At 38.2% G+C, this 27,128-nt stretch overlaps 2 protein-coding genes and 2 long non-coding RNA genes across 4 annotated transcripts in view; all 4 read right to left on the bottom strand.

The window, feature by feature from the left end:
- Window positions 1–5,531: 5,531 nt before the first annotated feature.
- On the bottom strand, window positions 5,532–6,334 carry LOC128356052 (uncharacterized). Its single transcript, XR_008321152.1, has 3 exons — window positions 6,240–6,334; window positions 6,100–6,151; window positions 5,532–5,595 (listed from the first exon to the last, which is right to left on the bottom strand). It is a non-coding gene; the product is annotated as an uncharacterized LOC128356052 (long non-coding RNA).
- An 892-nt stretch (window positions 6,335–7,226) lies between these two features.
- Window positions 7,227–9,865, bottom strand: LOC128356026 (uncharacterized). Its single transcript, XR_008321150.1, has 4 exons — window positions 9,455–9,865; window positions 8,993–9,175; window positions 7,461–7,622; window positions 7,227–7,273 (listed from the first exon to the last, which is right to left on the bottom strand). It is a non-coding gene; the product is annotated as an uncharacterized LOC128356026 (long non-coding RNA).
- A 148-nt stretch (window positions 9,866–10,013) lies between these two features.
- On the bottom strand, window positions 10,014–11,361 carry LOC128355327 (complement decay-accelerating factor transmembrane isoform-like). The gene is made up of 3 exons (XM_053315573.1): window positions 11,190–11,361; window positions 10,279–10,464; window positions 10,014–10,117 (listed from the first exon to the last, which is right to left on the bottom strand). The coding sequence occupies exons 1-3, from the start codon at window positions 11,299–11,301 to the stop codon at window positions 10,014–10,016; spliced, it is 402 nt and encodes a 133-aa protein (XP_053171548.1). The 5' UTR covers window positions 11,302–11,361.
- Window positions 11,362–19,268: 7,907 nt separating this feature from the next.
- The window catches only part of LOC128354925 (membrane-associated guanylate kinase, WW and PDZ domain-containing protein 3), a 123,328-nt gene continuing 115,468 nt past the window's right edge, over window positions 19,269–27,128 (bottom strand). The window contains 10 exon segments of the mRNA XM_053315037.1: window positions 19,269–19,318; window positions 20,528–20,666; window positions 22,368–22,505; window positions 23,022–23,127; window positions 23,933–24,029; window positions 24,328–24,513; window positions 25,253–25,435; window positions 25,941–26,133; window positions 26,719–26,813; window positions 26,901–27,066. Coding sequence (XP_053171012.1) covers window positions 19,269–19,318; window positions 20,528–20,666; window positions 22,368–22,505; window positions 23,022–23,127; window positions 23,933–24,029; window positions 24,328–24,513; window positions 25,253–25,435; window positions 25,941–26,133; window positions 26,719–26,813; window positions 26,901–27,066 — 1,353 coding nt within the window.

The following is a 27,128-nucleotide window of genomic DNA, read 5'->3' as shown; positions in this document are numbered from 1 at the left end:
GCTGCCGGTCAAGACTAAGTGATAGTGCATGTCAGAGAGGTTTAGAGGTTTATGTCTCTAGTCTGTCAAGTTTACTTTAATAACAGGAAGTGACGAAAATTCCTTCAGGATAACAGCATAACTGGGGATAGACTGACCTGTGATGATTATGATCCCAGGCCACACAACACAAACTGCTGCTTCCAAATAAATAGTAATACATTTATAAAATTAATACAGACCCGTTATAGCTACATGTAAGTTATTGGGTTATGTGAAAATGCAATAAATAAATAAATAACTTTACACCTGCACTTTCATGTGGTCAAGCACTCCCTGATAGCAATCTAATCACCCAGAAAACATTTTAATGCCAGTTGTAAAAAGGGTGAAAGTCTGTCAGATTACGTTGATTATTAGTATTTTTCATTTATTTATTTTATTTTATTCATTTGTATGATGACGGATGTGTGTAATTTACTTTGGTGTTTACATACTATATTTCATTTATTTATCTTATTTTTTGTGTTATGAAGGATTTGTAGAGAGGGGCGCCGATAGATGGATGTGTGATACTGCAATTCCAGTTGGAATTAATATTACCTTGTAAACTATCTATTTCACAAGTACACTATTTTGAAAACTACAGGACAGGAAGTAGGCTGTCACTTTTTAAAAACGTTCTACCTTGACGTCATTGTGTTTCAGCGTCTGTGGGTAGGAAACAGGCACAGACAGTAACCACTTCAAAGGAAAATGAAGACACGTAAATAAAATCTGTCACATCTAAATATCTCATTAAAGATGCAAGTGTTACTTGAACAACAGAAGAACACAAACGCCATGTCTGTCCAACATTTAAAGCTGCCCCACCTCCTTTAAAAAACGGAGTTGTAATGACAACAAGTGGAAACATAATGGGTGTGTCCCGAAGAAAAACAAAAAAAAAAAGTCCTCATGGGGAAAGCCTTTCTCATTTTTTCCTATATTCTAATGATTTTAACCTACTGTACTATTTAACAGTATCCTAATACGTTAAAAAATAATAATGATTATACTAAACAAAGCTAAACCTCAAATAAGTTGAGGTTGTAATTGTGATGATACACATTTGTCAATTCTAGGGCTTAAGTTCCACAGTTTTCTCCAAAAACAGGGCAGTGCCTCATTACCTCACACCAGTTTAGAGACACAACGGTGCTCACAAGCATCAAGTTTTGGTTTGGTCAAGATGTAAGTGAGCAGATTGTTTTCTGACCAGAGAGTGAATCTGTGGCCCTTGAGCCAAAGACTGAATTTATCACACATTGCCCACTTAAAAGCTAAAAATTCCAACATGTGAGCAGGATAGTTGGGTTGACTGTGACTGAGGGATTTGCTTACAAAAGCAATGGGTCTCACTCTCTTCACAAGCTGGCACCTGAGACAGGACAGCAAACAGACCATCAAGGGAAGTTTCGGTGGAGAGGATGAAAGGCCTATCAAAATCTGGATGTGCCAGCACCACACTGTTGAGGAGTGCATTTTTAAGAGATCTTCAAATGCTTTCTCACAGTCAGGGGTCCAATCCTGAGGAGTCAGGTCACGAAAGTTGCCGGCACTTCAATGACCAAAGGGGCCTTTAGCCCTGCTCTTCTGTCCTCCACCTCAAGGAGTAGAGTGGCTTTGCAATGCAAGAGCAGTCACGAATGAAATGCTGATAATATAGCATCATCCCAAAGAAATATTTCACTTTCTGCTAAGATGTAGTGCAGCCATCATTATTTATGAAGTCCTCTTTTCTGAAAGCTGAGATGACCTTCACTTTTTCCTGGTCAACTGAGACACCACTGCTGTCCACCATGTGGCCAAGAAACCTCACAGACTTGCGAAGAAAGTGGCACTTCGTCTGTGCCAGCTTCAGGCTGTTGGCTCTGAGATGTGAAAAGACTGTCCAGTCATTTCCTCCTTCCTCCTGAGATGGAGCAAAGGCGAGCAGGTCATCTAGATATCAGAGGAGACTGGAGAAGCTCAAGTCACTGAAGATGCTGATCATCATCCGCATAAAGAATGCAGGACTGTTACACAAGCCCTATGAGAAGCCTGTTGTACTCATACCGGCCTAAAGGTGTTGTAAAGGCCATGTACCACCTGTCAGACTCATGGAGAGGGATATTTTAGAACCCCGATGTTAGATCCATGGTACTGAATAAAGTGTTTCCCCCAAGAGCGGCAAGGCACTAAGCCTGGTGGGTCAGTAGGTGGGCATCCTTGACTGTCTTGGCATTGAGCCAACGAAAGTCAGTACAGAGACGCACATCTCCTGACTTCTTCCAGACCAGGACTAACAGCGAAGCATATTCAGTGACTGACTTACCAATAATACCTTTCAACTCCATCTCACACAACTCCCTCAGTTTATGATAGTGTGCTGGAGGGACACGGTGATAGGGTGGCTGGAAGGGGCGATGATCAGTGAGGTGAATACAGGGGATAAAATCCTTTGCTTCTCCACAGTCCAGCTTGTTCTTGGAGAAGACATCCTAGTAAGTGAGCACAAGGTCAGCCAGCCACTGTTCAAGGTTGATATCAAACCATCCGCAGGCCTTAAGAAAGGGGACAGAGGTGGAACCTGAGTTTGAGACCCTGGGAGAGAGTAAGGTACTCCACAGCAACATAAGGAGAGACATCTGCCACTTTTGCATTACGGCGCAGGGTCACAGGTCTCTTTGTGGGATTGAGGATCAGGACCCAGCGATCTCTCCACATGGGTACCACAACCCACCCAACAATGTCTCTCGTCTTTATCCGCGGCATTATAGGCCTGATAACTTTGCTGCCAATGATGAGCTCCTCTCTCTTCACTGGAACAAGGAAAATTGGCACAACAAATTTAGACCCATAAATCCCAATGTCCAGCTCACAGATGCATTTGGGTTGGATTGTAAGGCCACCACAGCCAACGAGGACCACTTTCTCAGGCACAGGCTGAGGATTGGAAGAAAGCACCAGCAGCTCTGAGCTTGGACTCCCTCTCCACTGAATTTGCATGACATGCTCCCTGAATCAAGCTGCCCCTTTAGGATGGATTGGCCCCTTCCCAATGCCACAACTGTGAATGTATTCCATGAGTTTCTCCTTTAAGGAACAAAAACTACAACTTTGTGAGAAGTGAACAAAAAATTATCTTGATTTGACATTATTATTGGTTAAATTTGACACTTCATGTATGATTACAGTATGGATATAAATCAGTTCTGTTCAGCAATGGCTCCATTATTAAAATCAGCCTTTTGCTGAATGAACTCTGTTGCAGCCAATAACGTCATAACGTCCGTTAACATTACTGCCAATAAATACAACTGTATGATATGAAATCTATGTATCTCACTTTTAAAGAATTTATTTTTTCTGAATCTTAATTTTTTTTTCTTTCGTAGAACCCATAATTGACCACTAGATGGCAATGGATTGACAAGATAGCCAGTCACTTGTTTGAATTTCCTTACTTTCTAGCACACATGTTGAAAGCTAATCCAGCATTGTGAAATTATGACTTTTGGCTCATTTTGTGGAAATGAATGGACAAATTGAATGGAAAAAATGCAATAAACCTTCAGCAGATTAAAAGTACCTGACTGCCACTGCATTGGAGGACCTGCAAACATGTTGGAGCTTGAATGGCTAAAGAGCAGAAGACAGGAATGGAGATGTATGGAGATAATTCTAACAATCAAGTTAAACAAACAGTCCTAAGAGAGTGAGAGTGAGTGTGTGCATATGCGTGTGCATCTTCACAGTAATAACTTATTACGTTATTGGTTCAAGACTTTTATTACATTATTGGCTTAATACATAAAACAAATGGGCAAAATTAGTACATTATCGGCCATTAGTACGTTATTGGCCATTGGTACGTTATCGACTGCTAGATACTGTCCTAACAAAATAGCACATTGATAAGTACAGAAAACTTAAAGCCTTAGGATTCCTCGAGATGAAATCCTTTGAAATAAAATGTTAAGATACTTAAAGAATACACATAACACATGGAAGTAATATCAAACGGTTTATTCCAGCTTTTAACATAAATAATGTACAAAATAGAAATACTTCAGTTGAATCAATATTTACAAATATTTGTAAAAATAAAGAGTGAGGGCAGGAAAAAATATTATATCAACAAAAAGTGCCTTTTAACACTGGATGATCGTTACGACCAATATTGAAAAAATTAGACAAATCCTGTCTCAAAATGATGCTGAAAAACTAGTCCATGCATTTGTTACTTCTAGGCTGGACTACTGTAATTCATTATTATCAGGCAAACAAGTCTCTAAAGACTCTTCAGCTTGTCCAGAATGCAGCTGCACGTGTTCTGACATTCATATCTCAAATAGCTTATAGTACCTTATGTACCTACCAGAACACTATGCTCCCAGTATGCAGGCCTACTTGTGGTTCCTAGTATCTCTAAAAGTAGAATGGGAGGCAGAGCCTTCAGCTATCAGGTTCCTCTCCTGTGGAATCATTTTCCAGATTTGGTGCGGGGGGGCAGACACCCTCCCTACATTTAAGAGTAGGCTTAAAACTTTCCTTTTTGATAAAGCTTATAGTTAGGGCTCTTAGAGCTCTTAGCTTATGCTGCTATAGGCTTAGACTGCTGGGGGGACTCCCATGATGCACTGGGCTCCTCTCTCCTCTTCCCTCTCTCTCTCTATCCATCCATCTATATCCATTAACATTCATGTTCTATTAATGCATTCAATAACCTAAACTTCTTCCCCGGAGTTGTCTGTGCTTTCTCATCTCACAGGTAATCTGGGCCTGTAGACGTCCGGATGACAGATTCCAGTCCCGGACCTTCTACCTTCATTGTTGTTTTTCATTGTGCTTCTCTCTCCTATCCTTCCTTTCTCTCCTCTGTACCCCAACCAGTCGAGGCAGATGGCCGCCCACTCTGAGTCTGGTTCTGAGGTTTCTTCCTGTTAAAAGGGAGTTTTTTCTCGCCACTGTTGCTCATGTGGGAATGTTGGGTCTCTTTAAAATTAAAACCTGAAGAGTTCGGTTTAGAACCTGCTCTATGTGTAAAGTGCCTTGAGATGACTTTGTTGTGATTTGGTGCTATACAAATAAAGATTGATTGATTGATTGATTGATTGACCATTGATCATTTCAATTATTATACTTTAACAAATTTGTTTTTATCTGCCATTTGAAGTGCAATAATATTCAGGTGAGTTTCCATTCATCCAGAGAGGAACTGCTACAGTGTGTTGGCACATCCTTCCTGGGTCACAGATGTTCTTTAAATGATAGATGCAGTTCCAGAGCTAGTGTTAACAAGAAATAATAGAAAACAATTCAAGTTAAGCTCCATTCACATAGTGATGCAGAAAAACAAAACAAAAAGGAAACGATTCATGCTTTTTTGGTGTCACGTGTAATGTGTAATGTTCCAACTATCCAACTATAACGCTGTGAAACATACTTCAATATACGTTTAAAAGGTATTTGGGTGGTTTTATTGTAACAGTAAATACACAGAAATTGACAGGTACCTTACTGAGGCAGGCAAGCTAAAGAGTTTGGAAGGGTAATAATGCTGGCTTCAGGTCTTCTCTGGTGTCATATGAGCTATAGTGTCATCAAATAAGGAATTTTGTCAGCATTGTTGAATTATGTTATTTTTATGTTAAAGTTATGTTGTATTAGTTCACCAAATTCTTAATAAGCATTTGGTAATGTTAGTACAATTTTCAGAGAATAATGATTATTTGGTGAGTAAGGTTTTAAACTTTGCTCAATTCATTATGTGAGTATATGATTATATACATCATTAGAGACTCATGCTTAAGGAAAGTCTGAGCTGTTTGGTTTATCTGGATTGAAATCTAGTTTTCAATAAACAGTTAAGAATTAAGAAGCTGTGGAGAAAATTATAGAAGAATTAACAGAATTGCACAACATGTTGTGCTTTGCATGCTGCTGTGGCTAGTTTGTACCTCTACTGTCCTCTGAGTGTACAAATAGTATAAAAAGCCTCAAAAGATAAAAAGAGTAAAACGCAATAGTTGGATAGAAGTTATGATCAAGTATGAGTCATGCATAAAGTAGTTATGATAGAGTATTAATACTCACCCCTTTCTCCTCAGGAAATACTTATGTGTAAAGGCCACCACTATGGATACAACTGTAAAATAATTTCAAACAGATTATTTTGTGTGCCAACTGCAATATTTGGTTAAAGTGTGACTTCTGAAGAGAAATGTGTACATTACCAAATAGAACAGTGAGCACACTGATTATAACAGGTGTATATCCTGAAAGACACAAAATGCAAAGTTAAATGCAGAACTTTAAACATAAATCATCAACCATGTTAATATCTTATTGGGGCTGAGATTATTAACTCACCAATGTCCTTGTAACCATCTACAGTCTCAGTCCCATCTTGCTTGTAAGAAGTCACTGTCAAGTATAAAACATCTTCATTATAGTTTGTAAACTACTATAGACAATCTATGTCAGTAAAGTAATCAACAGAGGATCTGTTATAATCTTTATCTTTATCTGTCAGACAGTTTCTATAAGTGAACATATTCCTAATGGGGTGTTTTGTTTTTAAGGCCACTTTATTTTAATATTTCACTTAATGATATTACAAAAAATGCATAATAACCTATAAAAAAGTAATGAGTTATTTTCAGTTTATTCATCTCATCTGATCAGTGAGGCGGGGGGTGATATTGATAAATTAACTGGGACAAGGAATGAGGCACATTTTAGAAAATTAAATGGCATGTCTCTTTGGTCCGTTAATTAAAACCACCATGATATTCTCCACATGTCCCCATTGCAAGAATAATCATTTGATCAGTTTATTAGTTGAAGTTTCCTGAAAACCAAATAACCTTAAATCCAGTTCAATTAGCAAATGTAAATACTGATTAATATCCACTCTGTTTCTTTCCCATCCCATTATGACCAGTGTGAAGATCACTATTAAATGTAATGTTTTACTGGCAACTCAATATTAGTCGTGGTCTTTCTTTAAAAAAATCTTATATTTGACCTCCGATCAAAAAGCAGAGTCCTCTAAAGGGGTTTTTAGGGAAGCATCTGACCATGAAATGTTTTAGTAAAAATCCATGAAACAGAAACCTGTGACTAAAGCTTGTTATCGTACATTTTCCAGCTGGAAACTCAAGAATGCTTTCATGAAATCTTTCAATACCTCCAGATAAAGAAGTTGTTGCTGGCGTTACGTTGGTTGCGGTAGTATTATCCTCAACTGTCAACATGTCTCTGCCACCTTTACACAGAACGATCAGAATAACTCTTAATTTCTTTCTTTCTCCGGTTTGGACAGGATATATGTGACAAGTCAAATTGAGAAGCCAAATCTGAGATGTGAGCACATAATCCATTCATGCTGCCAGGTGCCGAAAAGGTTTTCAACTTAATTACATTCTTGGTTGTTTTGAGACATTTTTCTGTACCTGGTACTGAAGGAGAGACAGTTGTTAAAGGTGAGACAGTTGTTAAAGGTGAGACAGTTGTTAAAGGTGAGACAGTTGTTAAAGGTGAGTCAGTACTGGCTGGGATAGTTTGATCACTGTGAGTTGTCTCTGTGGTTGATGACTCTGTGGTAGTGGAGGCTTCTGTAACATGGAAAATAAACACTGTAGTCATAATATTTTTAAACCTTTAAGAGAAGTCTTCCTAATAAACCAGGGTTCATATAAAGAGGGCGTAAGGTGTAAAATTATATGATTATTCAAAATATAAAGGATTTCTTGATTTCTGTTAAAATACCTTGTGTTTGCAGTGCAGGAGTTGGTGTTATCACATTTGTGGCCATTCTATCTTCAGTTGTCACACCTATGAATACATTTTATTCAAGATTGTTCATCTATGTTTAATGAGTTTTATGTCTTTTATGAGTTTTATGAGTTTTTATGGTGGAGCATGTATGTAGACACTTTTTAAACATGCAAATTGTGCTGCAACTATAAATGCTTCATGATGTACTAAATGTCCAGCAATGTTTTACCGTAGAAAACAACACATAGTGTTGTGTTAGGTTGCTCTTTAGTCAGTAGTGAGTATGGTGAGTTGGTGTGGAAGTTAGTGAAGAAATTACTTGGAGGTAAATGTTGTAAAGCTTGAATACTGCCTAAATGAGCGAGCTTGAAGAGTATCTAGAGAGGGGATAAGTGATGATGTTCAAACATGCCAACAGTGTGTTCCATTCTGAGTGTCCTCAGTGACACCATGGCAACTACTAAATTAAATTCAGTAAATTACAGAGAAAACTTCATTTGGATGTTTGAAAACATACAGCAAACTCACTCGTGATTCTTCAAGCCTCAGTTAATATGTAGTATGGATTAAAATATAATTAAAAGACCATGCCTGTGGTTTCAGCCATTGTTTTCATTTAATTTCATAACAGTATGACAATCAACTTGCAGAGAATCATTCTTGCTCAAGACAGATAATTCAGCAATTTATGAAAAATGTCCAAGTTCTGACATCTAAAACTTGAGTCATCTGCTGAGCAGCAATGGTTATAATTGAAGAAATGAACAATTAGAGTACCTTTACTGTAGCTGATAAACCATGGCTCTTAGATATTGGATGTTTAAATATCCCTGAATGCACCACCCTGGGCAGTTGTTATGCTCACAACTGCATTACCATGAAATGATGCAGTATATTTTGAAAAATAAAAATAAGTAAACGTAACAAATGTTCAATGTGATGGTTTACCTATCAAGTTAACTCCTGCAAGATGATTTTCATGTTGCAGTGATATGAATGGAAACATCTGGCTGTTTAACTTCAACTTAACCTACATGTTTTAATTTGCTTTGTAAAACAGTAGTATAAAGAGTTAAATAATGGGTTAAAACAAGCAACATCACCTGTATGGTCCCTGAATAACAATATTTGATCTGCATTAAGCTTTTACCAACTTAGGCTGCCTCTCATTAATGTGTGTGTGAACACATGGATGCAGTGGGCTTACCTTCGCATTTAGGAGGCTGAGGGTGATATTCACCAGTTTCATTGCACATAATGGTATCACTCCCAACAAGAGTGTATCCATCATTGCACTCGTAGTGTATGGTTTGTCCATATTCTGGATCATCTGCAGAATTCCATGAGCTTGTGCCATCGGCCACTTCACCAGGTGGGGCACATGTCACAACTGAGGAATCAGACAAACAGGTGTTTTCACACAATATAAACCACTCAAGAAGAAAAATAAATGATCTTCATAATTACATATGAGTATGTGCTTCCTGCTCACTGACAGTAATAATGACCAAAAACAGTCAGAGGAAGAAGAACAACTTCATCAATAATCCATGTGTTAAGAGAATATGCAAGAAGAGGATACAGAGATTGATTGTAGAAATATACCAAACAATTGTGTTTCATTGTTTCTGGTTGTGATTTCAAGGAAAACAAAATGAGAGATATTTACTGTCACATTTGGATCTTCCAAACCACCCTGTAGCAAAGCACTGTTTGAAGCCTGCTCCACTAAGGTCGTAACTGTTGAAAGGAGGAGAATAAAGCAGGACTGTTTATTTAAGGGGACATGAACACATGATTTTATAATGCAAAGAATCGTAACAGTGAAACTAAATTCTTGCAAAGTTTAGTCAAACATCAACTGATCTCAAAAGGAGAACCAAGTTTCTAATCAGTGAAAGCATGAAGTAACACCTTCTGGCAATGACTCTATTTACTTTTCAAGATTACTTTGATTTCTTTAAAATACTTTTTCCATTTGGAAATGTACCTGACATAGACTTCACCTAAATCTATTTGCCAAGAATAGCACTTTCTGGTGGATAACTATTGGCAGTACAGCAACAAGAAATACTTTGTATGTAACCACACATAACTTTCTCCTGAGCCCCTCCCTGTGTACTGCCTTAGGAGCTGCTCCACTCTGACACTTGCTTCAATTTAAGACAACTTTTTTCCAGGCGTAATTCAACTAAATAGAAATGAAATGCATATTTCTACATTCATACTCACCCTTTATCACAAGTTACTTTTATTTTGGCACCAAACAGGGTATCAGTGAGGATTTCAAATTTCACATTTGGTTGGGTTTTTGGGGGACCACAGTCCTTCTCTGAAAACAAAAAGAAGAACATGGCTCACCCAAGTTTCTGGTGGAACTTCATGCCAGCAGTTTATCCACAAAATTGCAGCAAAAAAGCTCAATGGTAGACAACACAAGGAGACAGAGGTTGGTGTGTCAGTACAGTTATGATTACAGTAGAAAGAACTCACTTTTACAGATGAGATCTGGGCTAGACCAGTTTTCATTAATACAGTTTATAATCCCAGAGCCACTTTCTTTAACATATCCATTAGCACACTCCAATGGGACTCCAGTTCCGTCTGGAAAAGAATTCAATAGAAGTGCTTCGTCTGATAAGACCATATTTTCTTCTGTCTCTGGTTTGGGACAGTCAGCTGGGGAAAAAATAGACAAAGAAGCAACATCAACAATAACACCTTTTTGGGCATGCCAAAGGCACTTTAAACTTGAAAGCTGGATATTTTCATGAGAAATGAGCACATTTATAAAGCCTCAAACTACAAAAATGAAAAAAAGGCATGTGAGAAAATGTAGACTACAGTTGACAATTACAGACACACTAATTTTTTAATTGTGGATTGCTGCTGTGATTTTACATAAGAGAAACTAAAAATAGAGGAATATGAAGGTTTTCATTCAGTTTGTTGTGGCAATTCAGTAATATTCCAAACATATTTGTAGGAATTCACTTCATGGTCTATCATTCATCATTTTTTGTCTTGACAGTTCATCTAACAAAAAAATAGTCCAACTTTTTTCTTAGGTATTACACCCATACACATACATACATACATACATACATACAGAAAACAACAAAAAATAAAAATACAGCTTGTAGATCTGCATTACTTGTAGCCTATGTTTCCTTCCATATCAAATACACTACTGCACATATTAAAATTGTGGTTACTTGCTATTATAAGTACTTTTATAGAACAGCTGACATTACAGTAACCCACAGTTCTTCTTTTGGAAGAGCTGACAGAAAATACAGCCCATCTACTATCGCTGACACCCTCATGTGACTGGTACGTTGATAAATATTATCTCATTAACCAGACTGTGAGGCGTATGTTACGCTGGCCGGTGTCATACTGACCTGCTGCCTTCAACAAAAATAGGTGTAACGTCAGGAAAAGCAGAGATTTGACGTCCATTCGTCCACAAGTATCCAGTAAAACTTCCATGAAGGGCTTCAGCGAGATAAACATCCTGGTCTGGAAACTTTCTGTCCTGTTAAACTTCTTCAAAGACGCAGAGCTGACGCGCGACTTTCTGCGCTGCCGGTCAAGACTATACCTCTAAACCTCTCTGCCATGCACTGTCACTCATGTCTCTAGTCTGTCAAGTTTACTTTAATAACAGGAAGTGACGAAAATGCCTTCAGAATAACAGCACAGGCATTCTCCTCGATCAATGGGTGCCTCAATATTCAACCTTAATACACACTGCTCCATGCCTCAGTGCATCTCTATTATACATCATTATATAAATGGTGCTACATTTTCATCAGTTTTCATCATTGTATTAATAGTCTGCATTTATTCTGTCCTATTGTGGGAAAGGGTTGCACAAATAAAGTTTAAGTGATTTATTGACATGTGATACTGCAATTTCCATTCGGGATTAATATTACCTAGTAAGCTATTTCACAAGTACTCTATTTTGAGAAGTACAGGACAGGAAGTAGGCTGTCATTTCTTAAAGACGTTCTACCTTGACGTCATTGTGTTTCAGCGTCTGTGGGTAGGAAACAGGCACAGACAGTAACCGCTTCAGAGGGAAATGAAGACAAATAAACAAAATCGATCATATTTAAACATCTTGCTTTAAAGATGCAAGTGTTACTTGAACAACAGAAGAACACAAATGCCATGTCTGTCCAACATTTAAAGCTGCTCCACCTCTTTTAAAAAACGGAGTTGTAATGACAACAAGTGGAAACATAATGGGTGTGTCCCGAAGAAAAAAAAAAAAAAAAAAAAAACTTGAAGGGAATTCTGTGAGTCATCATGGGGAAAGCCTTTCTTATTCGTTCCTATTAAGGTATATCCTAATGATTGTAACCTATTGTAGTAGTTAACAACAACAATAATAAAAATAATAATAATAATGATAATGATACAAAACAAAGAGTAAATTGGGGTTGTAATTGTGAGGATTCACATATGTAGTGAGATATTTTCTGGGGTTTAGGTTACACAGTTTTCTCCAGAAAAGAGGGCAGCGTCATTCCCCCACACACAGTCTGGGGTAAATTCCAAGCTGCTCACTCCACGTCAGAAGTTTGTTGATAGGCTGTCTTCGTCCTCCACCCAGTTGCCATGAGAAACCTACAAACATGTTACACAGAAACCAGGCAACGCAGAGCAAATAAAGTTTAGTGGCCCGTATGTGTACTCTGAGTGTATTTTTTAAACAAGAGAGGAAAAACCGACAGAGGTAGATGGATATTTTTGGTGATTACTTCTTTAAATGAGTAGAAAATTCCCCCAGAACACACTAAATGATGTAAAGCCAATACAATGTGAGCTACAAATAGTGCGTAGTACACCTCATACCCCTTTAAGGCACTTCGAAAACTGATGCAATTTGGCAAAAGACTTCCAAAGAAGCTGAGGCTTAGCCTGCTGTGCTTATCTCTCCAAACACCCTGTCCGAGTGACACCCCCCTCTCAACAACCAACTTACAAGAATGTATCTGCTTCTCTTCACATCTGATAATGAAGAGTAGAGGTTGTCAGCCAGACATTAATATAAATCCACTGCTGCATAGTTCACCTGGCTTTCTCAAGCTCATGCATACCAAGGATGTGATGTAAAGAGTAGCAGAATGATAACGTTTACTCAACTCATATGACCCCACATTCACGGTGTGTCTTCACACATATATCTCTATGGGATCAGTGCTACAAGGGTCTTAGCCCACTCAGTTATATTTTTTGCCCATTCTGTTTAAGCTTTATGGAAAAAGAAAAAAATAGGAAAAATAACTAAATTACTGGCAGAGATAAACATGACTATTGCTTAGCTGTTTTGGAACAATGGACAGTGCTGTTTGTATGTTGGGGGTGCAGTGTCACAGGGGACAATGACATGATAAAAACTCACCCACGAAAACCCAAGTTAGCTTGTTTATTTGTATTTTGACTAACATTATTGTATAATCTGCACATTAACAGGCTTGTTTGCTGAATGGTAAAATACAGTTTGGGAGTAAGGATGGACATCAGACCATGGTTCTGTGAGGAGAAACAAAGAATGGTAGAGACCAAGGCCAGTGGCCCCAGCAACATCAATGATATCGCTGAGATCGAGCTTGGTATGTAAGAGGGCTCTGATTAATATATATATTCTTTGATTTTGAAACTGTGGCCTTATGTTGTTGTTATTTAGCCTTTCCTCACTTCATCCTGGCACTGAGCCTGTATCTCTATAACATAACAGCTTTCTGAACGAAGGGCCTCATTTTGGAGAACTTTCCATTAGGCCTATCCAAATTTTACAAAACTGCAGGGCCAAAATTCATCAGATGACTCATAAATGTTAATCAATCTGCCACAATTTCCCAACAGTGCATCTCTGGCACACTATATGACCTTTTTCCCAAAATTTAACTGATATGAGCTTCAAACTCTGTACTGTAAGTCGGTGACATCTAGTGGTGAAAAATATGAATTGCATGGAAAGCACAAAAAAAGTAAAAATATGACAAAAAAAAAAATCATTTGGTGTTGTTTTCTTCTTTTGTTATTTAATACAGGTTTTTTTCTCCCAATTTACACACAGACCAGAAAAAATAGACCAATGGCACCTCAGGCATCTGCACTCTTAAAAAACAAAAACACAAATATCACTTTTTCACAGGGATAATAACCACTTTTAAACAGTGTGCAAATGTGCTCTGTATGTGTGAAGAGGTCATGGTTAAAGTATAAAATCTGCTACTCCATGTCTCTTTACATACTTATAGATATCAGTTCTGAAATCTTCAGCTTTGTTTATGATTGCACAAGAACAGAGAATATAACTCGTCCCCACTTTAAATAGACCCACATTATTATTATTTATTATTTCGAGACAGAAAATGCAATAAAGACACAGAATTTGTGATTTAAAAAAATCTAATTTTCTTAGTGAGGCATATCTCTGAAAACGCTGGGAGTATAAAACAGCACAAGTTGAAAAGGAAGGTCAAAGAAAAGTACAGTAAAAGGCTCTTTTACCACTATGTAATTGTCAGTACAATCTAGTTCCACAGATCATTTCCATGTCTGTGCCTGAAATAGAGCATAAGATATATCCATTCATAGTCTAGTCATTTCTAAGCAATTTAGTCAATCATTACCCCTCATGTAATTACAAGTAATTCAGTGGCCATTAAGGCTGCTCATCTACCACCTTTTTCAGTTTTGAATGACTGAGCAAGTCTCTTCAAAACCAGGGTGAAAGTCACTCATATGATGGAAGTGCGGAGGTTCTCTGCAGTCATTCACAGGTAGATTGGATGTCTACATCAATGAAGTATTAAAATAAACTGTAAAGGTGCCCTTAACTGCTCTGCTTAAGCTGGTCAGAGATCATTTGTGGTGACACTGGGCAGCACTCAGGTGTAAACTTCTGCCTGCTTGCATTTGAGAGAGGGCATTGCATATTCATAGTCAAACCTTCCTTAGGTTGAGGTTAAAAAGATTGAAAAATGCATTTGGTCTGCTGCTCCACACATGAGTAGCTCACGAGAACAAATATGTACTGTAGAGGCTGTGATAAACAGCTTTTAATTCATGTTTTGCAGTTACACAAGTTTGACTTGTTTCTAATTTGGTATGTACCCTTCAGTCATGTGTTTCAACCTTATGTAAAATATACAGTACAGTATCTAACCAGATGCATAGCTTACATAATCCTTATAATTTACACCTCTCATGGTAGGCTACTGGAATTTCACAGAGGATTTGAAACCAGTCTGATGGCTTTACTGGGGCTCTGAACACATTTAATTTGTGTTCTTATTCCAAATACAACCCTTTGATTCATACTTGCTTTTGACATGCGGATATTTAATGAAAAATACGCATTTGAGGTATTAGATGCCTGTGAGCTTTCTCTTGTAATTGAAAAAAAAGCATCTACTTTGTGCAGTCAAGCTCTCTTCTCGCTTTGTCGTGAAAAGCAGTCGGCTACCATGACAACTGGCAACTAGCTTATGCTGCTTTGTCACACTGTATGAAAGAACAGTATTGTTGGACAGTAGTGTGCACTGTTATTCATCCACAAAATATGACACCTAAATGATTATTCTGTCAACAGTTATAGAGATGTTGGCGGTACAACAATATACAGTTCATGGGGTAGTATTTTTTAAATTTCAGTATTATATTTTATGTGTAATCAGTACCTTTTTAGAACTGCTCTAATGTATAATTAATGCCCTCTGCTACCTTTTGCTTTTAGTGTTTTTTTTTGTAGTTTAGGATCCTTTCAATTTGTTGTATAAAGCATCTTTGAGTACCTTGAAAAGCGTTCTATAAATAAAATGTATTACTATCATTAAAATGTATTAATAAGTCCAGAGAGTGTTTTCAGTAAAACTTTATTTTTCAGTGCATGAACAGAACACCATGTCAAGGTTACAGCCTATCCTTTTCAATCCATTTTTAAATATTTTCTCTTTTTTTACATAAAAAAATAATGGAGCAATTTAATATACCTCTATTTTCTCCCCGAAAGAGCACTCAGCAAGTATTTATAAAGGTGCTGTACAATGTACAAACATTTACATCTACTGTTCCTACAGAATGTAGAAGATACCACAAGGATTGTTTTTCTAATGAAGCGATGCAAGGCCACAGTATGATACAGAGATGAGATACAAAATGGTAAAAAATCAAACCAAAACAAAACAAAAGCAAAAAAAAAAGCATAAAAGGAGTAAAACAGTGCTGGGGACATACAATAAAAACGGCATTATCTGACTCTGAACCAGAGTAAACTGCCTGTCGGCTACCTGACGCTAAGGGTTGGATTTACTCATTCAACCAACCAAACTATTGCACAAAAACCTACCACTGATTGGCTCATAGTGCATCCTCTAGTGATTTTAACCTGAAAACTCCATTATACAATCACACACTCTCATCACAGTCAATTACAGACCTTAAACACTGTTTCACTGCCACTGAAATTGACTTTATCACACATTTGCTACAATACTGTGTTCCCTGAGCTTATCTGAATATGTCTTAATCTCGCATCTCATAGTCAGTTGTAAAGGCAGGTATGCTGACTGTGTTTCACTTGCGTTTTTACAGCAGAAGCTTCAAAAATGTTGCAAAGTAACATTGAAATTTGAGTACTTCTCATTTTCACAGACTGCTCTGCTGAAACCAATTGTTTATCTTAAATCCCTCATTTCAGCTACCCTTGTAAAATGTAAGAAGGTGGGATCTCTGTATACCTGCCTTACATCTGCAGCATGTTCAATATCTCAGTAAACCATCACGTTACTTTCTAGGCTCCATTATCCTTCAAGCTACCCTGGCACATAATCACACAGCAGGACTGACAAATATGTATGTTTAAAACCCCATTTTTTCTTCTCTCAATAGTTAAAGGTAAAATCACCAGGGACATGACTCAGAATGTGCACAGTATTGTATAATTTGCCGTTTTGGCCTTAAACAGTGAATCTTTTAGAAAAAAAAGAAATAACAAAATAATAATAAAATATAATGGCAATGCATTGGTAGCAAGTCAACATCACAAATTAAATACAACTCATGGTCATTCTGTTATGCTACAAGGGCAGATGCAGTGCAATGGAATTCAATAGATATTTTAAAGTTGGAATCTGCAAAACATGACACATTCAAATATATATATATATATTTTATATTTCACAATGAGACACGTTTTGAGCGATTGCGAACATTTGGTACAGCGGTTTGCATGTTAGCTATACATTTCATGAACTACAAAGATCCATGGTAATTCCTACCACTGAAGTACATTGGAAGGTTGGTGTAAGCTCAAATAACATGGGACAAACTGTTAAAGTCTATATCAAAATGTGGAATGGCTTGGTACAGCTACATATACATAGACTCATCTATTATCTCAATAAATTACACACTGGTTGGTTATCATACACATGGTAAACAAGATCTCAAACCACAAGTTTCTGGTCTTTTTAAATGGTACTGTTTGTATGGTGGAGAGTCATGTCTATAACCATAGAACAGTTTAGAGTCCCCGGTAAAGTGAACGCTTGCTGCATTTTATTTGAAATCCGTCTGGTGTTCAAAATGAGAATTATAAACAAGAAACAGGATCATCCTCAGTGATGTGCAGAACACGTGCAGTAAAACAAACAGAAGGATCGACTGCATGCAGTTGGGCAAACTTTTAAGAAAAAGACAAAATATCCCGCAATGAGGCCGAGAGCAAAATTAAACCATAGATGACAGTCACACTTGATGTATACTACAGGCGAGAGGCGAGGCCTTTCTCCTTTCTTTGCATATGGGTCATTGCATTGTAATGGGTGAAGCGCTGTTGGTAGTTGTTCCACAGAAGGCTCCCAGGATTGGCACATATTCACATTTCAAAATGTCTTGTCTGGTGAGGCCCCGAGCATGCCGCACATGCTTAAGTCCCACATCAAAGATGCTGAAGCAGCGGACAAGACAGAGGGGAGCTGCTACATGCCACATGTAATTTCACAGGTCTCCCAAAAAAGACATATCTGGACATGGTCCAAAGGTAATAAAAATGGCACCATGTTGCACTTCTCTGTTTTATGGAAGAACTCAGAAAAACAATCCACTGAGAGTACAGTTAAATATTCTATGGCACAACTCAAGTCTGGCCGATTCAATATTCTATCACAAAGGGTCACGAAGGACCTCTGCCTGGGAGAGGATTCTGGCTGAGCTGGGCGTTTTCCAAGGGCCAGGGCTAATAGGTCCCTTTGGGCTCTGTGGGGTCCCTGGAACACTGTTTATAGAGGCCACAGAGTCTTCCTTAATAATATCTTCTTTGGAGTAGAAAAATGTGTCTTCGTTTCCTTTTGCCTCTTTTGGAGAAACTACAGAGCTTTTTCTTCTTAACATGTCTTTAAAAGATGACAGTTTTTCTCTTCTGTTGATAGTTTCTTTGCTTGTATTCCTGTCTTCTGTAGGTTTGCTCCTGCCATTAGCATCTCTCTGCCCTGAATCTTTACCAGTGCCTTTTTCGTACTCTCTGGTTGTATGAGGAGATGTCCTGTGGTGGTGAGACTCCCCCACTGCTCTCTTTTTAAAACTTTCCTTCTCATGGCCAGGCCTGGTCCTTCCCCCTAACCCTTCCATGTCCCTTCCTTGTGTGCCTCTTCTGATCTCAAGATTTGCCCCTTTGCCGTTTTTCTTTTCATGATTCAAGTTCTCTCTGCTGGAAGAGTCCTTTAATCTCCTCTGACGGTCTTGCTGATGCTCGACACGCTGCAGGGGTGAAACCACTTGCTGTCCAGCTTGAGGAGAGTTCCTAGGGCTTACAGATTGTGTTTTTGTCCGGATCTGAGACATCATGTTCTTGCTCAGTGGTGCTTCCTGTGCCTGGCTGTCAGTCTTTTTGGGACTCTGCTCTTTGGCTTTAGGAAATGTCTCCCCTGTATTCTTTGGACTGCTTAGCTCTCTGGAGTCTTTTGCGGGCCTGGTCCTCTTGTAGAAGGTGATATGCTCGAGGGTAGCTGGAGAGAGCCTTTCTACTTTCTTGCCTGCCCATTCACCACTTTCCTCCACTGAGCTTAAAACCCTGCTGCTGCCGGGCTTGAGGTCTTGTGGGGATAAGGTGCTCCAGCTGCGGGAATGTTTCAGTTTGCTGGAGGAGGGACAGGAAACATAGATGGAAGCCCCGGTGGGATATGGAGAAGACGGGGTTGATGTGTCAGAGAATAACACACCTCCGGAATAGCTCGCGGGTGAAATGAGTTTTTGATCATGTTGACCTGTAAAATATGCACGCAGTTTACTTGGAGATACCATGTGCATACACTAATATTAGATATTCCACAGAAAAGACTGACATTTTGAATGAGCAAGGAAAAATAGATGATTTGCAAAGGTTAATAGAGGAAAGGCATGTGAGAAAGAGAAGAATTACCAAGGTAAAAGAGAAGAGGCCAGTAAAAGCAGTGAAGATGTTAGTGTTGGTGCTCAGTGTAGTAGCACACAGTAGAAGAAGCTGTACTACCTGCATCAGGGGCAAGAGAAAGAAGAGCGAAAAAGAAGCAGATGGTTAGAGATTAAATTAATAAATAAAAAACTCAATTATGAAAGAACATTAATCTATTATGGCATGCCAAAATAGTCTTCATCAATTAACAAAGGGATGGAGTCATCATCATTACAAGTACTGTCAGTGTCTCCCCTTATAAACCACTAAACAAATTAAGGATATACATCCAATCCCTGACAATCTTTTATTGCAAACATTAATCAAACATGACATGCTGAAAGACTTTACCCTAGCCTTGACCCAGTTTGTAAATGTCATTGCCTACTATCTGTCACAATAGAGTAAGTCGATTTTAAAAGATAAGGCTGGCAATATTCTATATTTTTTATATTTGTAAATAAATCCAATAAAAACACTTCCCAACTCTCTTAATCTGTCTGTGGCATTGAGTGACGATCAAATTCGTTTCTACAAAAGATGTTTTTCTTTAAAAGTTTTGTCAAGAACATTGAATTAGTTTGAATTAAATAGGTTAGATAATTTCCTTGACACTCATAGTTTTTAACAAATATATCTAATAACAGGACTAAATAGTACATTTCTTCTGTACTATTTTAGCTGCATATTTGCTGCACTAGTGAGTGATTACAGTAGCAGGATACTGTACAGTATATGAGACTCACAATGAACTACAGTTTATTGTAATGAAGGAACATGTCACCCAGAACAACAATGTAGCTCATTGATGTATGTTTGGCATGCACAAACAATCTGATGTCATCAAGAGGAGAAAATAGAGGAAACATTGCAAACGGAGCGTTCTTTTGACTTGCAGGGAGAATTTTTACATTATATCACATGACATATGTTCATGCCAAGTTTAGGAACTTTGACCATGTTTAAAATAGACATTCAACAGTATAATAATAACAGAAAATCCCCCAAATATTCCTCTTTAACAGTTTTTGGCAGCAAAGGAGGTCTATGGCACAGATGTATAAGATATTAGCCTTTAAATAGACACAAAATACTTGTTAATAGAAATTCAGTGTTAGTTTTGGTCTTTTCATGGGGTTAGGGTTAGGGTTAGGGTTTATAGTAAGAAAAATATCGCCAGACTTATCTTTTAATTTGAGCACTGAGAAATAACTTGAATAGAACTACGTACTGCATGTTGAACCTATCATCTATTGTTACTGTCTATTGTTTGTACACAGCACTTACTGCCATCTTGAGCCAGGCCCGCCCCAGGTCTCAGCAGCAGTACCACTTTGTTTCCTCCAGCCTGGATCAGCTCAATGGCACGCGTATGGGAGATGCCGCGAGCTGGCTCCCCATTAATCTCCACTATCTCATCTCCAACCTGTCAGTAATACAGAAAATGCAATTATTAAACAGAAATCTACCTTTCAAAGCTATAATGTATGCACACACACACGCACATGCACACGCACACACGCACACACACACACACACACACACACACACACACACACACACACACACACACACACACACACACAGATACTGTGTACTTACATACATAATCAAAGAATCTAAATTTTATGCCACACATACACAGCCTTGTAATACCCTAGAGGTACCCTCTATTATTGGAGATGACAAAATAACTCAGGATAAAGCATGTAAACATGTCAGTCTGTTAGGCTCTAATCAGTGTTGACATTCCTCTCCACCCTTGGATATGCAAAGTCATGCCCAGAGATCACAGTCTGGCAAGCTTGATTGATTCCCGCTAGGAGGTTCTATTCTTCTTCTATCCCTCTCTGCACTGTCTCCCCTCTCATCCTATCATCATAATAATGTGATAATTTCATCCCCATGGGGAAATTCTATTTTTGCTGAAACCCCTCCATAGAGACAAAGAGTGCAAGGTCAGTTACAGTGTCACCTTCCTGGATATGGTCCGTGTCTTAATCAAAGACACTTGCTGACAGACAGATAGATAGATGGGTAGATAAGATGAGAGACTGCAGTGTTACAGCAGCCAAGTAACACACATAATGAAAAACACTCAAGGACAGTTGAGGATGTAGGTAAGAAACAAATACAGTCAAAATGTATAATAAACAATAAATAACAACAAAATAAAAAACAAAAAGATTAGAGATTAAAACACCATCTCCAAAATCACTGCTCCACTATATCTTCCCTATTTGCTGTGTAGAGATCGTGTATTACTTTGCTAAATGAAAACTAAAAAAAGTCAGACTCATAGCATATAACACCCTCAACACTGTAACTGGCAGTTGTTGAAACACAATTCAATTAGTTTATTCTCCGATGCATTGAGTGAATAGCAACAAAAATGATATTTTCTCTGATTTACCTCTGTCCTTCATTAACTAGTAAATGTTCAAAATTAGATTTCAGCAATGTAATGGTTTGCATAATAGCATACAAAATGGTAAATGGTAAATGGATTGCACTTATATAGCTTATAAACTGTATCTAACTATGTTGAGTGCAACTAAATGAGTTAAGATGTATCTCACTGTGAGTGAAACCGATGATTTCTTTCTGTTGGCAGTTGGTTTGTCTATCCAAAACTGCTGCAAACTCTCCAACAAATCTCAGCAATTACAGGCGAAATGGCCATGACATTTGGTGGAGATATCCACAATCCAGGGAGAATGACTCCATATTAATTTGGTGACCTTTCCTGTAGCCCCACCATCATGCCAACATTTCTACTTCAGGCAGTTCCATGAGCTTCCCTACAGCTCAACTATACAAACAAGATATGCTCAAATTTAAATGACCCTTCTTCTGGCTTCCTCTGAGGGCAAATCTTACATTGAAAATGTTTTGCCCCACTACTTCTTAAAAAAGCACAGTGCATAACTTTACAAGTCACGTGGTGTAATGAATATTGCAGCCTCTAGGGGGCACTTTCAGTGTTATAGACTTTTTGAGTCGGTATCTTGCAGCTATAGTGGAAAACATTTTCTATCTAGACAAAGATTACCTATCCGCTGTCAGGTGACTATGGCATGATTTTAGGTAGAACAATTCATGTTGTATAATAAAAAGGAGCACTCACATGGATTCTTCCGTCCAGCTGAGCAGGTCCGTCCTCAGCCAGCCTCAGGATGTACAGACCCATGTTGTACTCGGTTCCACCTCGCAAACTAAAGCCAAAGCCCCTGGGACCCCTCTCTAACTCCACCGTCAGACAACCCTGCAGAGCATTAAGAGATAATACTGGGTCATTTCTACACTCATATGCATGAAGACAGATACAGGCATGCAGCAACATACACACAAATGCATAAGCAGGTCTTGATGAATAATTCCTGGAATAAAACTTTTGTTGAAGATGCAGAGTTTTCTTTTAAATGAAGATGAAACACTTTCCTGTTTATGAAATGTGCCTGTTCTTTAGCCTGAAGTTGCCTTGACAACAGTAATTTTCTATTGATTTTAGATGTCATTAACAATAACTGCTCTTCTCTGAATGTCTTTGCTCTTTGTCCATTGTACTTTAAATTGCATTATTTGAAACTTTAATGAATGCATGGACTCACTGAGTTGAATTTGATGATATAAGGAAGCACACAATAAATGGTATTTGCTTTGAATATTTCTCATAACGATTTGAATTCTCATAAAGATTGCATGTTATACCTTAAGCAGCTTTAACCTTCAGATTGTTGCTGAGACAACATATAGAGGAAGGAATAAAATAAATTCTTACCTGGTTCGGTCCTGTCACACACAGCGTTCCCTGTTCACTTAGTGGAAGAGTTTTGTGGTCAGACCAGTTGACTCCATCTATTTTCTCCTCCAAATCAAGGTTATAACTACGACAAACAACAAATGTGTTCCTTCAGTAATACATGTTGTATACAGCATGCTGCAGGCAAAAATCTGAAGAAGCCACCACACAAAACATAAAACCTAATGTACTACATGATGTTAAATGGATGAGGGATGCATTTTTTATGTATGGATTTTTTGTGTGCTGCATGGCTCTGTATAGAGTATGTTTCATAATATGCATTTTATCATATTATATATGTTTATTACACCAGAGCAGTCTCCTATAGCTTTTTGCTCAAAGGGCAACCCTCCTCCTGCCACACATTATTTCATGTTGAGTTTAATTACAGAGGGTGTTTGTTGAATAATGAGAATTTGTCAAGAAGGACAGCACCATCATTTTACCACCATAACCACACTGTATTATGATTTGTTTTCAACTTGAGAAAGGGTTTTAGTTGCTTTTCCTGTGTGCACTGTCTAAACCATCCATCAGGTCAAAAGGGAGAGTAGGAGCAGTAAAAGGGGCACAGACAGGGGGGATTTATGGAAAAAGAAAAACATAAAAAGGTAGAACAATCATTTTCTCAATGTGACATTTTGTCAGGGACATTCTGGTAACCTGGTGTAGATTTTGTACTATTAAAGTACAAATTTAATGTTGGCAGTCCAAAATTGACTGCAAAAAAATGGTATCTTACTAAAATTTTATATGGTACAGACACAGCAAAAGTTCTGCACTACTTTTTTCCTGAGAGTGTGCTTAAAATCAACTATGCAGAAGCTGTTTCAAGGACCTTTTCCTCTCTTTACCACCAACTTTCTTTCATGCCAGTGGATCCTTACCGCTCATCCTGTAGTGCAGATCGTTGCCCCATTGCTCTGTGTTGAAGAGCTGGACTCTGTTTAGCTGAACTGGCTCCAGATGGAGGGCCCTTGTATTCTGAAATACATTTCATAAATATATGATTGTATTATGTATTATGACATTAATACACCCACATATATAATCTCTCCGCAACAATTTTCCCATTCATTTCAAATAAAAAAGTTTGTCAATTCATTTTCTTTACTTGAAGAAAATTCAGCCTGCAAAATTATAAGAATTATGAATAGACTACTCAATTCATCAGCAGACTAACTAATCAACCAATTTCCCCCTTGCAGACAAGAAAGTTTAATGTCATAATGAGACCTACAAACTTGAACAAAGGTACATTTTGGCACAAAGAGAAACTCACCATCCTCAGGAACCACAGTGAGGGTGACAACATTGCCGGCATCCTTGATGAGCTGAACAATGTCATTGTGAGAGAGCTCAATGATGGACCGTCCATTGACCGCTGAGATACGATCTCCAACATGCAGCAGGCCACAGCGGTCAGTGGGACTGCCATCGATGATTCGGCCAATTTTGTGCGGGATAACTGAAAGGGCATATATGAGGAGAAATGAGACATTAAGACCCCAGATGTATTGACCATAGTGAAAACCTTGAAATACACCTAGAAAGCCAACATAAAAAGGCAGTGACCATGGTCTCACAATACCTTTGCTTTGCTACAATAAAGGAGAAACATGGCTGTTACATTTCACGTGTCACATTAGTTATTTCATTTTAAGTACGTTTTTACCTCTAAATACAAAGTAGCTAACAGGAAACATGGTGAGTCTCTTTAGTGATGCGTACTGCCTTGAAACTTATATAAAGTATGTGTGTTAATTTAGTTTATTCCTAATGGCTGCATGCTATTATACACAGAATTATATCTTGGCATGACAACAATGACATCTTTCTTCTATTGTCGTTGATGTGTGTATATTGCTGCATTTTTTTCTCATTCTTATGAAGTCTTAAAACCAAAATTTCTTCTTTTTAATATTTGTTTAATAATTATCACAGCATGTTTATAAAACATTATCATGGTCCCATCCATTTGTAGTACAGTACAAATAGTTCCAATGTACTTTGAGGCTGTTGAATGGTCAGATTAGATGTAATGCATATAACATTCAGAAGTAAATCTATATTCTAGACTGAATATGACCAAAATCAAATCAAGACATCTTAAAATTTTACTGTCTGTGATCTTAGAATTTTGTTAATTCAAATTTAAAATGAGTTATATAAATAATAATTCGGGTACTGACATATTTGACGCTCACCTCCATATGGGGGTTTGCTTTTAGAGGTGAGGATGACGAAGCCAAAGCCCTCAGTGTCCTTGCGGTGGAGTGTGATATCAAAAGACTCGTGGTCCAGAGCACTGGGCATCGGTAGGCGAGGTAGCTTGGGAGAACCGTTTACCAACACTGGAGCCATTTCCTGAATCTCTTCATCAGTTGCGTCTGAAAGGGGACAGATGTTAGTGTACTTTTGTTTGTATTTGTGTGTGTGCATTTCTGAGGATTTTTACAGAACAGTGTGGAGTTCATGTATGAGAAATATTCATATAAAAGTAACACAGGATTTTATAAACAAAGTCACAGTGGAGAAGAAGGATCAATAGAACATGAAACTTGGAAGATGAGAGTCGTTTCAAATGGCTACCAGTGGCAGATGTTGCTGGAGAGACAACTACACAAACATTCAGTGCTATACCAGCATGCCAAACACTTCAACACAGTTCATTATCTATTTTTGACACATGCATCATCTATTTGTGCTGTTGTTTTTTATAAAAATCTAAAATGCATCACATGCTGTGCATCAGAGGATTGATTGTTTAGAGCAAGTTTTAGTAGGTAAGCTTATATGTTTCCATTTATTGATAATAAAGACTATCATTATTAACAGTACTGACAAATAAAACATTCAGAGATAACATGTAGTGTTGTCCTGTTTGTTGCTCACCTCTGTAGATGACCTTCCTGCGCACAGTCAACATAACTTGACCATTACGGGCAGCGTTGGTCATCAAATCCAGCACCTGCTTGTGCGAACGACCCTTGACCATCACACCGTCGATGCCGATGAGCTCGTCTCCTGCTCTCAGACGACCATCTTTCTCTGCAGCTCCATTGGGCACAATGGCCCCAATGTACACCTGGGGAAAGACATTCTAATAGAGGGTTAGTATAATGGAGAACTACCCATTGAAGAAGCAGAAATTATAATCATTATTAAAGCTTAGAAAACCTTTTTATGAAACCCAGAAACAGTTCACACCAGTAGGTCCAATGTCTATTAGCCACTGCAGTACAATCTTTTCATTAAAAAAGATTTAAACAGTTTTTAGTTTTCAAAGAACTACACAAATTGTCAAATATTTAAGGTAAATGTTAAATGGATTGCATTTATATGACACTTTTCGAGACTACTGGCCACTCAAAGTGCTTTACAACACGTCAACATTCACCCCATTCACACACACATTTATACACTAATGGAAGAGGTTGCATCAGGAGTGATATAGTGCTTTTTAGCCAAAATGCTTTCTGATGTTTTGAATGGTCAATCACCCATTCACACACATACACACTCAGCTATTTGGGGTTCAAAATCTTGCCCAAGGACACTTCGACACATGGACTGGAGGAGCCAGGGATTGAACCACCAACCTTCTGATTGATGGAAAACCCACTGTGCCTCCTGCTGCCCAGTGTTACATGACAGTTTTAGATATACTTACTGGCTGTTGTGGACCTTCTCCTCCCAGAACACGGAAGCCAAAGCCCGTCTCAATGTCTCTCTTTAAGAAAACATCTATGTCTTTGGTGTGAGGCTCTGTGGAGGAGTAGTACTCTGTCACTATTGTGTAAAGAGATCAACATTTCAAGATGCACTGGATGAAGTCATTTGGTCAACACTCACGTCTACTCTCCAGCAGGGCTTTGGACTTCAGGTACATCTCTGTGGCGTCTCGTTTAGGGGAGTCGGCGGAGCGCAGGGTGCTCGTGTTGGAGTGGTAAGCAAGAGCCTGGGGGGCTGCATCGCCAATACCGTCCAAAGTCTCTGTACTGGCTGTCATTTCCTGTCTCTGTAAAGATCATATAGGCTGTGAACACTACTTTGCTTAAAGGATCATTATCATAGAAGAAG

This window comes from Scomber japonicus, chromosome 3, assembly GCF_027409825.1.
Source record: "Scomber japonicus isolate fScoJap1 chromosome 3, fScoJap1.pri, whole genome shotgun sequence".
NCBI classification, from domain to species: domain Eukaryota; kingdom Metazoa; phylum Chordata; class Actinopteri; order Scombriformes; family Scombridae; genus Scomber; species Scomber japonicus.
Note: the sequence above shows the minus strand (reverse complement) of the source record. Positions and strands in the feature narration are given on the sequence as shown.